Source organism: Gymnodraco acuticeps, unplaced genomic scaffold, assembly GCF_902827175.1.
Source record: "Gymnodraco acuticeps unplaced genomic scaffold, fGymAcu1.1, whole genome shotgun sequence".
Classification (NCBI taxonomy): domain Eukaryota; kingdom Metazoa; phylum Chordata; class Actinopteri; order Perciformes; family Bathydraconidae; genus Gymnodraco; species Gymnodraco acuticeps.
Genome location: NW_022990047.1, coordinates 909,069 through 924,687, shown reverse-complemented (window position 1 = coordinate 924,687; position 15,619 = coordinate 909,069). Strand labels below are relative to the sequence as shown.

The 15,619-nt window shown below is 45.5% G+C and overlaps 1 protein-coding gene across 1 annotated transcript; it reads left to right on the top strand.

Annotated features, from left to right (window-relative positions):
* The first annotated feature begins 12,288 nt into the window (after positions 1-12,288).
* si:ch211-127m7.2 (DNA ligase 1) lies at positions 12,289-14,338 on the top strand. The gene is made up of 3 exons (XM_034215730.1): positions 12,289-12,516; positions 12,630-12,732; positions 13,162-14,338. The coding sequence occupies exons 1-3, from the start codon at positions 12,413-12,415 to the stop codon at positions 13,537-13,539; spliced, it is 585 nt and encodes a 194-aa protein (XP_034071621.1). The 5' UTR covers positions 12,289-12,412; the 3' UTR covers positions 13,540-14,338.
* The last annotated feature ends 1,281 nt before the right edge of the window (positions 14,339-15,619 follow it).

Here is a 15,619-nt window from a genome sequence, read left to right as displayed (position 1 = left end):
CACTGTGCTATCTTCCCCATCCCTTAGAGTAATGTTACCAATCCCTGTCTTGACCAGCCCCTCTGCCCATGTGGTTCGCCCTGCTCTCCCCATGTACCTCTTAGATATCTCAATTTCGGCTGACATGCTGTGTGCTGACCATGGATACATAAAATATAGGACTAGTCCTAACACAACTATCATGGCAAATATGCAGAGGAACCATTTTATGATTGTCCAGGCTCTCCGGTAGTATTGCTCACGGTTGCGTTGTCGTTTTCCCAGGCGAGCCGTCATCACGAGGTGGGAATGCTCCATGGGGTGTGTGTGTGTATTCCTTCGGTCGATTTTGTGACACGGACAGTCAGACTCCGCACACCGGTAACACAAACGAGGAACCAGAGGGCATATGGAACCGCTCAGCTGGCACTCGCTCGTGATACCTTGTGTGTAGTGTGTTTTGGTGTATGTAGTGCAAGTGTGGTGCAAGTTGGTGATTAGGACACATCACTTGTTGTCATCTACATCTGTTGGTGATTAGGACACATCACTTGTTGTCATCTACTTTTGTTGGTGACTAGGACCTTGCAGTGGCTGGCGTGGACCCACGTAGCTCTCTCTCTGACCCTTGGCCTTCAGAGCTGTCCTACTGTAGTTATTGGGTTAACACTTGATAGGGATGTTTTCCTGAGTGCAGACAACTCAAGGTAATGGATTAGCACATTATCATTTAAATACAAAAATAGGATAGGCCCCTCAGAATTATTTGGGAGCCTTCCTGAGACATGCACATGCATAAATGTAAGGTTTGTGTTAGTCATTTAACATGCAAGAATCATAAACTCATCAGTCCAAAGTAGAGAAATGTTATTGTAATTTAAAGGTGAGCTAGTCCCTGTGGATATCACCCCTTCTCAATGTTTCTAAATGTTATATTAATTCACCATTTACCGTTTGATAACATATTAGTTTATCAGAAATATGTTCCTCTTCCATAAAACAGGTTTGAGAAATAAATGTTCCAATATAAAATCAATTACTCAATATAATTGACTCTTCCCTCCCTTTTCTTACATATGTCACATATGAAATAATAACTTAGGAGTCTATTTAAGCATGGTGTAATCTATTAATCGAGAAGACTCAGTATCACCTTTGTGCAGCTTACAAAAAACAAACAATTGTGAGAAACATATATTATGCAGGAACTGTATACCTTTGTTGAAAAACAAAGCATATCTGATTTGGGAGGAAAAGCTTCTTCCCCCTTAACATCTGAGTCACTACTGAAGGCATAGCATGAATGATAGTGGGTGTCTGAGGGTGGTATTACTGAGAAATGTCAAACACATTCAAAACCTTACATTTGAAAACAGGTTTGCATTCCTTCTCTTAAAATGACGTTATCATTGGAAACAATAAAAGCTAATTGTTTTGATGTAGAATCTATCAATTGAATTGTTAGAGCAGAACAGAATGGTCGTATTGTAGCCTGAGTTCCGTGCAGCCTTCAGTTTCACCAGGTGGAAACATTGTCCATATAATGTGAATACATGTAGAACTAGACATTAAGAGGCTCCTGACATTAGGCCTATTTTAAAAATAGTAGGGGCTTTTAACAGCTTGCCAACTTACAGGCATCCTCTGCATAGCAGTATGAATAGCCTTAAAAAAACAACCCACTCTGCGGTAACGAGAGTCATATTTCTGAACCAAATGCCCTAAGTTAAGCCGTTAGTCCCATCTGACTGACCCAAGGGTTGGTGCTGGTGTGACCGGGAGGCTTCCAGGTGTTCAAAGCAGATGTCAAGCTTTCAGTTCATGGCTTGGTGGGGGGAGTGGCCCACGTGAGACAGTATTGTTCAGTTTGAGGAGCGGCATTGTCTCTGGAAGCAGGGAATGGTGTCCATTCTCAGACCAGACCATTAATGTCATTTCATGTAGAGCAGCCATAGCATCTCTGTGACTGCACTCAGCCGGACTGTCAGAACTGGGTGATTCTTAGTGAAGCCGTCCAAGGCCATAGACAGAATGGAACCACGTACCAACAAAAGGGACACAAGGTCATCAATGTCTCTCTTTACCATTGGCCTAATTGCACAACAAATTAGTGGGAAAAATGTGGAGCACTAATCCATCATGTGAAATGTTGAGTTAATCTAAATAATTCCTTATGGGTTGAAATCAAATTAACATTAGAACTAAAGTCAGTCATAATTGGACTTTGCACGGATCCGAATCTAAGCAATACACCATTTTCCCAGCTCTGTAATGAAAAGGATAAAAAGATTAGGTACATCACAGGAGTGTTCCACACCCAAACATGCACACTTATCTTATTCTAGTAGAGATTAGAGGACAAGGTCTAATGTTGTGAACAAAATGATCAAGTCAAAGTTATTTTGTTTATTGTTATGTACCTAATTTAATTTAATAATTAATCTTGAATTACTAATAACTTTAAAGAAGGCAACAATTTACAATTTGGATGAAGTGATTACTCATCCAAAGTGTGTGTGTGTGTGTGTGTGCTTGTCTGCCCAAGGTTTCAAACATTTGGGACAGCACAGCAGTGAGAATGTTATGAGAACCAATCTGTTGTTTATATTAAACTCGAAGGAAGCTAGACTGGAACATTTTAAATAAATCAAAACACTTGCACATTAATTAAATACATTTCACATTTAGCTCGAGCTGGGTTCAATACTTTTCTTTATGGTATTTAAAATTGGGCTCGAGTAGAACCCCTGGATTTGGCTTGCAACACAAAGTGATACTGATCTCTGTAGGACTTGGGAGTGTTATGATTCAAAGTGCCTGTGAAAGAGAGGTCCTTGGAAAACAACACCTATTTTGTAACTGTATTTACTTATTTTAAAGAAATTGCAACATTATACTTTTAAAGAATTGCTCAATTAATTTAACACATTTATTATGCACACAATAAAAACTTCAACAAATATATTGATCCTGGCTTAACCAGCAACCTTTAGTCTGTTGTTCATAAGCTCGGTTTCAGAAAACTTGTCAGTAGTTTAACAACTATTTTAATTTTAGTATTGGCTATGGAGACCAATTGGTTGATACTAGACATAATTTCAAGCAGTTTAATAAAGAATGTTAAACTATTTTTAAAACTGTAATTGAACTTCAACTTATATTAATTACCTGATTCCAGTGGCCAGTTGGAACAGAATAATTAACACAGTTTCCATTTTGCTGCAACAGCGCAAAAGGTTTCAACAACAATTAGTATTATGTCTGAGTCTTGTTCTGCTTATCTGCTTTGTTTCGGAATGTGTTCAATACATTACGTTTTTATTCATTATTACTATACAATACATAGATTAAGAATAAATGAAACAAATAATACAACATTGACCTAAAACCAGATTTTGCAACCCTGATCTCCTCAGGCAGGTCTCTGAGGGTCTCGGGGCGCAGGACGGGCATAGGGTTTATACAAGGTCACAAAGATATCTTAACATACCAGCAATACCATCTAAGAATGGATTCTTAAAGCAATATAATCTTATTTTCTTCTTACACCTACAGCGCTCACCCTGAACAGTGTGCTTCTTGTTTACATTTTCCCCTGCACTCAGAGGCAGGACATAAAAACACTTTTTATTTTTCTCAGGTCATTTACTTTTGGTGAGATAATTAAAGTTTAGTTCATTTTACCCTGTCTATGGACTGATTAATTATTGTTACAAAACATACACAAGACGGCGGGACAAACCAATATAGACCCCCATACAAACAATCAGACAAACAAAACATGAACTCTTAATAAACACCAGCGCGACAGCAAAGCTCTTCAGCTCAATTTAGTCCGGATTTTAGAGAGATCTTAGAGGGGGTGGGGAATTCTCTCCAGTGCGGCGTCTTCTCACGCCTCACCCTTGCATACAAGTGATTTATTGGTGCCTGAAAGCCGTCCAAGAACGATAACTAGCTTATCCTCTTGCGACAACCACTAGGCTATTTGTTTCTAGTGGCGCTGTGCCCCCCCGATCGGAGCCCACAGACTTTTTCCCTGCCCTTTCTCTCCAAACAACAGCTCAGTTGACTGTAGTCCGTACGACCAGCCTATATCTACTCGCCATCGAGTTCACCTCAAGGTGAAACACAGTTTGCCTATGCTTGCTTGCCACTACACACCTCTGATCAATTAGCCTATAATTTTATGTATGCACTCCTGACCGCCACCTGCTCCAGAGAGCCGTAGCGCATCGGGTGATGCACGCACTTCGCGCTGGCCCGTCTAACCATGAGAAAAGCGGTCCTAAACAACGAGTGCTTTTAGACCGTCCCGTTTGAAGGACGGTGGTGCCGTGAGTTAAAGCCTATAGGCAATAAGCTGTGACTTTCTCCCTCTCAGCCTGCACTGCTCCAGCCCCACACACACGCGGTGAGGTTTCTTTTACACACACACACGCAAGGCTGCAGCTGGAGCCGTGTTTTTACAGAGAGGTGATAGCAGCAAATATCTGGCTGCTTATTTTCAACTGCTGTGCTTAGCCACTAAGACCCTCAAAATCCGGCGATTTGTCCAATACAAATCTTTTACATTGCTTTCAATTCACACAGAAGCTCCACTTCACTGATGCTCTTTCTTTAAGGTATCTCTAAACATGAGCTGTGTATGCCTGTATGGCACTTCCGTCCCGAGCAGCATACACAGAGGAAATAAGCCAGGACTGAGTCCCCAGACACTGATTCCCTGGGTTTATCATCCCCAAATGTTCATTAACCAAAAGGAAACGCAGCCGATCAGTTTCACAGGTAATTTTAGGATACCGTCAATCACAGATTCTGGTAAGGCAATGTCCAAATGTAGATTTGAAAATCACACTTACCAGCCCTGTAGATTTATTGGCATCCTGCCGACAACGCCAATTTGTAGAGGAAACTTCTGTGTAGCTATGCAGTGGGAGTCACTGACTCAGGAAGGAGACACGAGAAGAGCAGTAGCTTTGATGTCAAACACATGATGGTTTATTTGGAGTTAACGGCCGGAGGATTCACATCACAAGTCCAAGAGTCAAAGGTTCTGACTTCACGGTAGAGTTGCCACGTCCATTCTGGAGAGCCTCTCTCTTGCCAGCCCATCTAACTGGTTTCGCAGAGAGTAAACAACATATTTGAGAAGATAGCCTAAACAGTGTGGGAACACTGAGCTACTTGCCTCGGACACCTATGACCTCGAAGATTTCACCTTGGAGTCCACAAATACAGAGAAGGAAGAGTCCCAGTGTACCCACAACACAGACCATCTGTATCCCAGTATTGACCGGTCACAGAATGGGAACAATAACATTATTGGCTAAGCAGTCTGTGTCCTTAAAGAAGGTAAACAGAGATCAAGGTTTGTCCTGTATGTCACATCTTGGCGTCTATGACAATTATTTCCATAACAGACGGAGAATTTTTACTTTACACAACACTGTTCAACACTTCATTCTGCTTCACTCTTTAACTAAACAACCGTGGATGTCTTGAAAGACTCTTTCGCTGAAGATTTTTGAAGACATACGCGTTCTTGTGACACGTAAATACTACGCTTCGTATGTTTTGGTGCGGACTGTGTTCACACCAGCAATGAACCGCTCCAGAGTTCGCAAGCAAGCGTTCCGAGACTACCTATTTTAGCGCACCAGAGTCCGGTTGTTTAGTTCACTTAAGAGGTCTCGGACTGCGTTCACACCGACCCAAATGAACCGCACCAAGCGGCTAAACGCACCAAGGTTCGATTCAACCGGACTATACAAGGCAGGTGTGAACGCACCCTTAAGACAAACAGGGTTAGAGAACATCCGGCCTCAGTATGTCCACACATACCCAGAATGCTATCAAACTATAACAATTATTATTAAAAAATAACAATAAAACAAGAAGTGTGAATACATGTTTTTTTCCTGTATTTTGTTAAGGAAGTGTTTCTTTATGATACTGGGGGGCCAATACAATACAAATATTTTAGCGAGACACCCAAATGACAATCACAAGTCACAGCAACTGTGGATCAAAGAAGACACTAACTTGACTGAACCCTAACCCAGGGTGAGGGATCTGAATTTAGTGCAACACAGTTTTAATTACACAGTACACTACTGCAACGCAGATTAATTCCGACGATAGCATGTACATTGTGTGTGGGCGTGTGTGAGTGTTTATACTGTATATGTGGGTTGGTACATCTGTCAGAGATTGAAATAAATCAAGATAGATAGAGAGAAAGAGATTGTATATAAAGTGTAGTTTAATTCTGTGAATACTATACATTCCATTTTCAGCACTATACCAGCACTATAGTCTACGGTGTAGTGCCGTGAAAAGAGAGTCGGAGGCGGTGTATTAAGAATGGAGTTCCAATCTTTATTATCCATTACTTTCAGAGAGGTTAACACATGCACTGCTCTGCCTGATGAGCTAGCAGGATTGGCAGCTAAAGCTACAGGTGTTCCCCACTAAAGGGTCCGTGTGGCAACACAATAAGCAAGGTGAATTATGTCCAATAACGTGTCACCACACAAGCCCCCCCAGAATTCACACATAAACAAAATCAGCATGGCGGGGAGGAACGACACGCCGACCCCCACGACTCCTGAGCACGGGAGTCGGAAAAGTGACTCCCGCCTGTGCGGCCCCCGGAAGGGGAGGGACCGGAATAACAGGTCTTAAATCCGTGACAGGGGACGAGACCGGGGGGCGGCCCCGTCGCGGAGGTCGAGCCAGCACCACAGGCTGGTCCAAGTCCAGGTGAGCAGCCTTCCCCCGGTCCACCGAGACGTGCTCGGCCTTGCCACCCAGGTCGACCACCAGGTGCTTGTCCCCGTGCTCCAAGACCCGGAAAGGCCCATCATAAGGGGGCTGCAGGGGGCCTCTGTGCGCATCGTGCCGGATGAACACGTGCTCCGCCGAGCGGAGCTCTGCGGGAACCTGGGACACCTGAGTACCGTGCTGAGTAGTAGGGATCGGAGCAAAGGCCTCAGCGGCGTCACGCAGGAAAGCCCGCTGGGCCGACGCCGACCAGGGAGCCGATGCATTTGGGAGGAAATCCCCCGGAACTCTCAGCGGCTGACCGTAGACCATCTCCGCTGTAGAACACTGCAGATCTTCCTTAGGTGCGGACCTCAGGCCCAGCATCACCCAGGGCAGCTTGTCGACCCAGTTACCGTCCGTAAGGCCGGCCTTGAGGGCCGCCTTCATGGAGCGATGAAAGCGCTCGCAGAGGCCGTTAGCCTGAGGGTGGTAAGCGGTAGTCCTGTGCAGCTTAACCCCCAAACCGCCTGCCACAGCGTTCCAGAGCTCGGACGTGAACTGAGAGCCCCTGTCTGAGGAAATGTCTGACGGGGTGCCAAAACGACACACCCACATTGCAATGAAGGCCCGGGCAACGTCTGCGGCTGATGTCGAAACGAGCGGAACCGCCTCCGGCCAACGGGTCGTTCTGTCCACCATGGTGAGGAGGTAAGAAAACCCCTGAGAGGAAGGCAACGGACCAACCAGGTCAATGTTGACGTGATCAAGGCACCAGGCACTCCTCTCAGGCACCAGGAAACGCTCCAACGGGGCCTTCGTGTGGCGGTGCACCTTAGCGCGTTGACAAGCCACGCACTCCCTGGCCCAAGTCCTCACGTCCCTTTTCAGTCCTTGCCAAACGAACTTCGCCGCTACCAAACGCACCGAAGGTTTAACGCCGGGGTGTGACAGGCCGTGCACAGCCTCGAACACAGGACGCCTCCAGCTGGCAGGGACGACGGGCCGCGCCAGGCCTGTAGAGACGTCACACAGGAGAGTAATGCCCGCGTCGCCGAACACCACGTCCTCCAAGCGCAGGCACCGATGACGACCCTGGAGAGGCAATCAGCAACCAGGTTCGACTTGCCAGCCACGTGCTTAATGTCCGTAGTGAACTCCGATATGTAGGACAGTTGCCGCTGCTGACGTGCCGACCAAGGCTCCGCCACTTTTGACATGGCGAAGGTGAGCGGCTTGTGGTCGACAAACGCCGTAAATTCACGGCCTTCCAGCATGAAACGGAAGTGCCGCACGGCCAAATAAAGTCAGAGTAGCTCCCGGTCAAAGGCGCTGTATTTGCGTTCTCTAGGCGTTAGCTGGCGGCTGAAAAAGGCGAGCGGCTGCCAAGCGCCCTCCACCCACTGCTCGTGCACTGCGCCGACCGCGTAGTCTGACGCGTCCGTGGTGATGGAGATGGGAGCCGTAGATGATGGGTGTGCCAGCAAAGCCGCCTGAGCCAACGCGGTCTTGACCTCAGCAAAAGCGCCGTCCGCCTCTGCTGTCCAGTCGATCTCCTGGACGGGGGTCTTGCCTTTCAACGCTTCATACAGCGGCCACATGATGTGTGCGGCCCGGGCGATGAAACGGTGGTAGAAAGTCACCATCCCCAGAAACTCACGGAGCGACCGGGCTGTGAGCGGGCGAGGAAACGCCGCAACAGCCTCCACCTTCGCTGGCAGAGGTGTCGCACCGCCCTTGGTGACGCGGTGCCCCAGGAAATCGATGTCCGACACCCCGAACTGGCACTTTGCAGGATTGATGATTAATCCGTGTTCGTTGAGCCGTGTGAAAAGGGCTCGGAGGTGGGACAGGTGCTCCTGCACTGAAGCGCTGGCGACGAGTATGTCGTCGAGGTAAACAAACACAAACGGCAGGTCCCGCAGCACCGAATCCATCAGACGCTGGAACGTCTGAGCGGCATTCTTGAGTCCAAAAGGCATCCGCAGGAACTCAAAAAGTCCAAAAGGCATTATCACTGCTGTCTTGGGAATGTCCAGGGGGTGCATGGGCACCTGGTGGTATCCACGCACCAGGTCCACCTTGGAAAACACCCCCGTACCGGCCAGATGCGCCGAAAAGTCCTGAATGTGCGGCACCGGATAGCGGTCAGGCGTAGTGGCGTAGTTGAGTCGGCGGTAATCCCCGCACGGGCGGAACCCGCCGTTCGATTTGGGAACGACGTGCAGGGGGGAAGCCCAAGGACTGTCGGAGCGGCGGACAATGCCCAGGCGCTCCATGGTTGCGAACTCCGCCCTCGCTACAGCCAGCTTAGAAGGGTTCAACCGCCGGGCCCTGGCGTAGACAGGAGGCCCCCCGGTAGTGACGTGGTGTTCTACGCTATGCTTAGTGGTAAGCGCAGAGAAGGTGGGTAGCGACAGGTCTGGAAACTCGGCCAACAGTCTGAGAAACGTGTCTGCACCTGACAGCGAGCCTGACAGCCCGTCGACGGTACGCTGCGCTGCCAAGTGTGCACACGAGGGAAGAAAACGTTAAGGCATCAACCAAACGCCTATTCTTAACGTCCACTAATGGCGCGTTTCCACTGCAGCGGGGTAGCCCCGTTTAAGCGTCCCTAAGCGTCCTCGCTCTGGCCTCGGGCTGCCTCGCTGGCCGGCCCAGGCCGTGGCGCATTTCCATTACAGTTTAGGACCTGGGGTAGCAACGCAGTGTAGGCGGGGCGATCGGCTTTGTTTTTGTTCACATTTCGAGTTGTTCCGTCGAGCTCCCGCTGGATTTGATCATCCCCAATGAGATGTAGGAATGTCGTCACCTCCTCGGCCGACCACGGTGTGCTTTTCTTATTAGACGTAGCCATTTTTGTAGCTCATCCGTTTACAAAATGCTGTGTATAAAAATGCTGCAAGCTTGCTTCTAGATATATATGCGACGCTAGGGATGAACTCGCGCGCAATCTTGTGACGATTCTCTCTGACCAATCAGCAGTCGAGAGTGTTGACGTCACTAGTTCAGCCCTGGCCCTGGTCTGAGGGAACCACGATTTTATGAGGCCGGAAAAAGTACCCGCTGGCCGGTACTAGGCTATATGGAAACGCCACCAAAAACCGGTCTGGCCGCTTGAGGACGGTTAAGGACGCTTAAACGGGGCTACCCGCTGCAGTGGAAACGCGCCATTAGAGTCCATGAGCACACAAAAAATCCGCTCCGAGGAGGGGAAAAGAAATGTCCGCTGTCACAAAATCCCAGCTGAAACGCTGTCCTCCGATGCACAAACACATAGGCCTCACGCCGTACGTGCGAATGGGACTGCCGTTAGCCGTCGTCAATCGCGGTCCGTGCCCCCCACGGGCGACGTATTCACTCGACGCTGGAACTACGCTTCGTTGAGCGCCCGTGTCACACAGAAACAAGCTCCCCGAAACGCTGTCGCTGACGAAGAGGAGCCTGCACGTGCCGCCGACGCTCAGAGCCACTACTGAGCGCCGGCCCCTCCGTTTCCCGGGGGTTTGTAGCTGCACGGAGCGATGCATCTCTTCGCCCTTGTCCCGAAACGTGCGTGGTAAACGCACTCTCCGGCGTCTCCACGCCGGCTAGCCACAGCCGTGTCCGGCCTCCGCCACACTTTCTTGACTGCCGGATGGCCGCTGAGCGTCGCGGCTAACGTCTCTGCCCCGGGCTGTTGCGTAGCCAGGAAAAAACGATCCGCTTCCTCAGCCAAAGCACGGGGCTCCGTGACAGGCGTGTTGGCCAGCGCCGTCTGTACCCGGGGAGGCAAGTGACATAGGAAAATCTCCGTGAATAAAATCCGGGGATCTCCCCCCCCTAGCAGATTTAGCATTTTCTCCATTAGCTGGGATGGCTTGCTGTCTCCTAGGACTTGAATGTCAAGTATCTGGCGGGCCCTCTCCTTAGCAGATAAGCTAAATGTCTTAAGGAGAAGGGCCTTAATCGCCTCATATTTGCCATGATGTGGGGGGGCTGCGATGAATCCCACCAACCTGGACGACGTGGAGCTCCCCAGCGCTGCTACCACATGGTAGTATTTTAGGTCCCCGTCACGGACCTGTCGGCAGGCGAAATGTGCCTCCACGTGTGCGAACCATGCCTCCCCGGCGTGCTCCCAGAATTCCGGCAGCTTTATGAAAACATCGCGCTCAGCCATGTTCGTTAATTTTCCGGAAACTTTCTCGGAAAAGTCAGGGTCACCAGTGTAGTGCCGTGAAAAGAGAGTCGGAGGCGGTGTATTAAGAATGGAGTTCCAATCTTTATTATCCATTACTTTCAGAGAGGTTAACACATGCACTGCTCTGCCTGATGAGCTAGCAGGAATGGCAGCTAAAGCTACAGGTGTTCCCCACTAAAGGGTCCGTGTGGCAACACAATAAGCAAGGTGAATTATGTCCAATAACGTGTCACCACAACGGTCCTTTAAATGTTTGCTACAACTACACTAGTAGGCCTACATATAATAAGGAAAAAGCCGGGTCATTAGCACTCTTTTCAGCATATGCTATACATTTTCAGAAAAACAAGAATAAGAATAATCAATTTATTTGCAAATACTAGTACAGTTTCTGATTTCATCATCTGAAGACCCATTCAAACTAAACTCATCTCAATAAAATAAAGTTTCTATGAATCCATCAAGTCAACTCCAAAAAGGTTGTCAAGTAATTATATAAAGTCCCGTTTAGTCTAATTGTTTGTGATTTAGGGCAGTTGGTTGTAGCTTAAGCACTATACGTGACCAGGTGCTTGGTTTCCTTGGAAAGAGAAGTAGCCTTTTTGCATTTCATACTGATTCTTCTACTCAGATTTTAACCCTTGGATGCACGAGTGACTGGACCTATACACTCTTCCATAAGTGGGTCAAAAAGGACCCGTATTAGAATAATTTGTGTTTTTATGCCATTTTTGTCATTTGTATAATATTTAGTATTATATTTTGGTTCACACTAGAAATATTTTATATTTAATTTTTCACTATTTATAATTTTAGACGTTTTTTTAACATTTAAAAAAAAACGTTTTCCCATAGAAAATGCATGTGGGTCATTTTTTACCCACTTATGGAAGCTTGGGGTATTAATACAAAAACTACAATTTCTTAAAATTAAAATTTGAAATTTGAATTGCATGATATCCAAAACATGTTTTTTGAGGAATAGCTGGAATATGAAATGATTAAAAAATGTAATTACAAAGATACTTCAAGAAAACCACCTCACCAGGTCAAAAAAGACCCACTTATGCATCTAAGGGCAGGGAAATATTTTAAAGTCATTGTAGAGTTTGCAGAGTCTGTTACATAGCCTACTAGTGGTGGTGTATATCAACAAATTAAATGCCATGCCTTGTTCTAGGCTTTTTTTGTTGTTGAAGAGAGTAAATGAGGATTCAATTCCTCCTAATAAACTGTTTGGAGCTAATGTGCAACGTTAAACAACTAAAATGTAAAATTGTGAAGGAAGTGTTAACATTTTCTTGTTATCGATTCTGCTGTTTGTCCACTAAGTGGCGCTGACGACCCAGTCATTGTGGTCACGTGACTTACACAAACTGCGAACCTCGTGTTTCTGCTTCCTATTTACTAAATGGTTAAAACCGGTTATACTCAGTAACTTTTGTATAGATAAACAGATGATTTAATTGTTTTTTAAAGGCCAAAATGGCCCAAAGGCACCGGGCGCTGCCGACATGGATGTCGAAGAAGGAAGAGAAAGTGAAAGAGAAGGAGCCTCTGAAGAGCAAGAGAAAACGGAAAACTGCAAGGTAAATGACGTAAAATAATCTACATAACAACAACAACAGGCTTCAGTTTAATGCTTCAGATAAAGTTTCCTCATTTAATTTTGACTAACAAAGATGAACTGGTGTGTTTCCAGGGCTGTTTTCTACTGTATGAACGAACAGGAGCTGGTGGAGGCAGCTGTCTCATATTTTACCAATGGAGCCTGCGACGACGGTGCTCTCCCCACTGACCAAAAGGTGGCGCTGTTTCTCCATTTGTAACGCTTTAAATGGGGGGATGCCATAAAGTTTATGGCATAAACTGACCGGTATACTATATGTATCAATGTTAATGAAAAATGTGAAGACCCAGTAATTGATATAGGCCTACTGTGATATAAAAATGAAAAAATATAAATATTGTTCAGGATGTTGACATTGTGTAGAACATCCAATTAGTGAAAATCAAATATATTTTGATTTTAGTAGGCAAAACACAATTTGTCTGGCTAGAAATGGTATACAGCCCAAGTTAGTCTGTGTCTCAAATAAATTACATGTAAAAAAGTTGAGTAAAGGACCCACAGTAAAATCATATCTTACACCGTTTGTTATAGTGGATGTGAAATGTAAGATATATATATAAAGCATTGTGTAATTATGAGTGATAAACCCTGTCACACACAGGTGGAAGACAAGGAAGTAGACACCACAGTGAAAATGAGGAAGAGCCCTGCCATCTTAAAGACGACGGTGAAGCCTGTGATTATAGAGGAGTCCTCAGACAGCGGGGACGCCCTGGACTCAACGTATGTTTCAGAAACTGACATGGACATCACAGAGGTGGAAACATTGCCGTACACAAAGGGCGAGCAGCATCAGGGAGCTGAGGGTCAGAGGTCAGGACCAGTACAGGATCACAGCATTCATGTGAATGTTGAACTGGATGCTGAAGAAAAAGAGGAGCACTCACAGGTGCTGGCAGAAGTAGCGGAGGAGGAGGAGGAGGAGGATGAAGATGATGATGATGCCCTACGTCTTGTGCGAGACATTTTTTTCACCTGATGATGAACTGTATCAGAAAACCACAGAAATGTGCACACTAAAATATTGTCTTATAGGGGAATGCCTGCCACATTACAGATTCACTAGACAGTCCAAGCAGAACTTGTAGATGCACACATCAGGTCGTCCATAAAACTACACAATGGAGAACGTGTCCTTTAACTGGTGCCACTGGGATGTTGAGCTAGGGCTCAGCTTCTTAAACTGTGGATGAAAAACATTTCTATGTAAAAAGTTGTACTGCTGCTACAAATCTTACATTACTGTATTGTCTGAATTAACCATCTGCAGGAGCACTGATATAATAGCCATTACATGGAAATTGCAATCCCTCAAAAAAGCATGGAATTTCAAACTTTTACTTGAACTACATTCATGAATAAGAACATTTAAGTGAAAACTTTAACCAGAGCCGGAACTTTAACCAGAGCCGGAACATTTGATGTTGAGATAAGTAAAAGAGCAGATTCTTTGGTATTGTAAGTGAAACTGTAATCAGCTGTGGTCATGTCACAGTATGGCCACAGAGCGTTAGTGGTTAGAGGACCTTTGCTTTCTGACGTTTCCATGAACAAACCACTAAATATTTTAAATTGAGTTCTGACGATCTTACTTAGCACTACACTACCTGGGGCCCTTTGCACAAACAGAAACATACTGTATCTTTGTCAGTGAATACGCTCCAGATTTCCTCTAAATGACACCACAAATGAAATTCATGACGCTCATACTTAAATAGGATTTGATATGTTCTTGATTTTGCAGGGTTTTTTTCACTTAATTAAAAGACAAAGTAGCAGTTTGTTTTCTTTCTTCAAGCCCTGTCAAAAACTATGTGTCAGTGCTGAGTCTTTTAGTTTAGTATTTTTTTTACACAGTTTATTTCACATGCCTATCCAACACTTGTGTTTATCAGATACATTAGGTCATATTTATATTTAGACACTCAGTTTTAACTTTCACAAACCTGTTTGTCTAGAATACAAAGGCATTGCTTCAGTACATTGAGGCAGGTACACTTTGCTCCTGTATATTTAACAAAGGAAGTGTAACAGGTGTTATGAAATCTATCAAAAATAAATAAACAATTCTACAATAGAAATAGAAATAAACCAGCATTAGAGAGTAAGAAAATGATTCAAATGACCAAGTATATATTCTATTAACATAGCCAGAATTACTTTTCAAGCTCCCAGTCAGACGATAGCCTCTTTCGTGTCACGTAGGTCAGCACAGTTATTATAACCAGCTGAACCTGCACAGCAACACATACATAGAACCAGATGGTCAAGTGTTCCCAGCTCACATATGATTGAAATTGAACCAAAAAAACAATAAGGCCAGTCAGGATGAGTAGACTGGATGCAGCCTGGCAGGCCATGCTAAACCACCAGAGTACTGTTATGTCTTTGCCGTAAATTGCCAACAGCATGGCCAGCAGAGCAAAGGCCACAAGCACCACAGGAATGTACAAACCCAGGTAAACCACCATGTCAAGGAGGCACATTTTCATACCAGATTCCCCTCTGCTTAGAGCATTCCAGTGCCAATCGTTGCAGGACAGTTCACCATGTGGACGTGCAAGACAAAAGTGAAAGGGGCTGATGAGGGTTTCATTGGAGAGGATGAACACACCAGCATATTGCACCAGAGAGGTTAACATCTGCATGAAGATGAGCAGGAGAAACACTGACATCCCGAAACAGAGCCATGTGGATCTCCTCACAGAAAGAGCAGTCATAACTGAAGCCGTCTTATATCCCCTCACCTGAAGATTTAATATGCATGTTGACAGAAATTAGTGCAAACACTTAATCAATTGGAAAAATGATAATAAGTGTGGTGCCTTTTAGATACATAGTTTCAAATTATGTCTGCATGAACTTTATCCATTATGTTCTGAGTGATCTTCAAGAGTCTGCATTGAATAGGTCTTCTCAGAATAACACACTTAAGTATGTCATAGATTTAATATTTACCCACAGTGTCAGCTGACGAACTTCCATGTTATGACCACATTACATTAAAGTGAAATGGACTGTTGTCATCGCTATAATCAATAACTTTCATGAATTTAAAA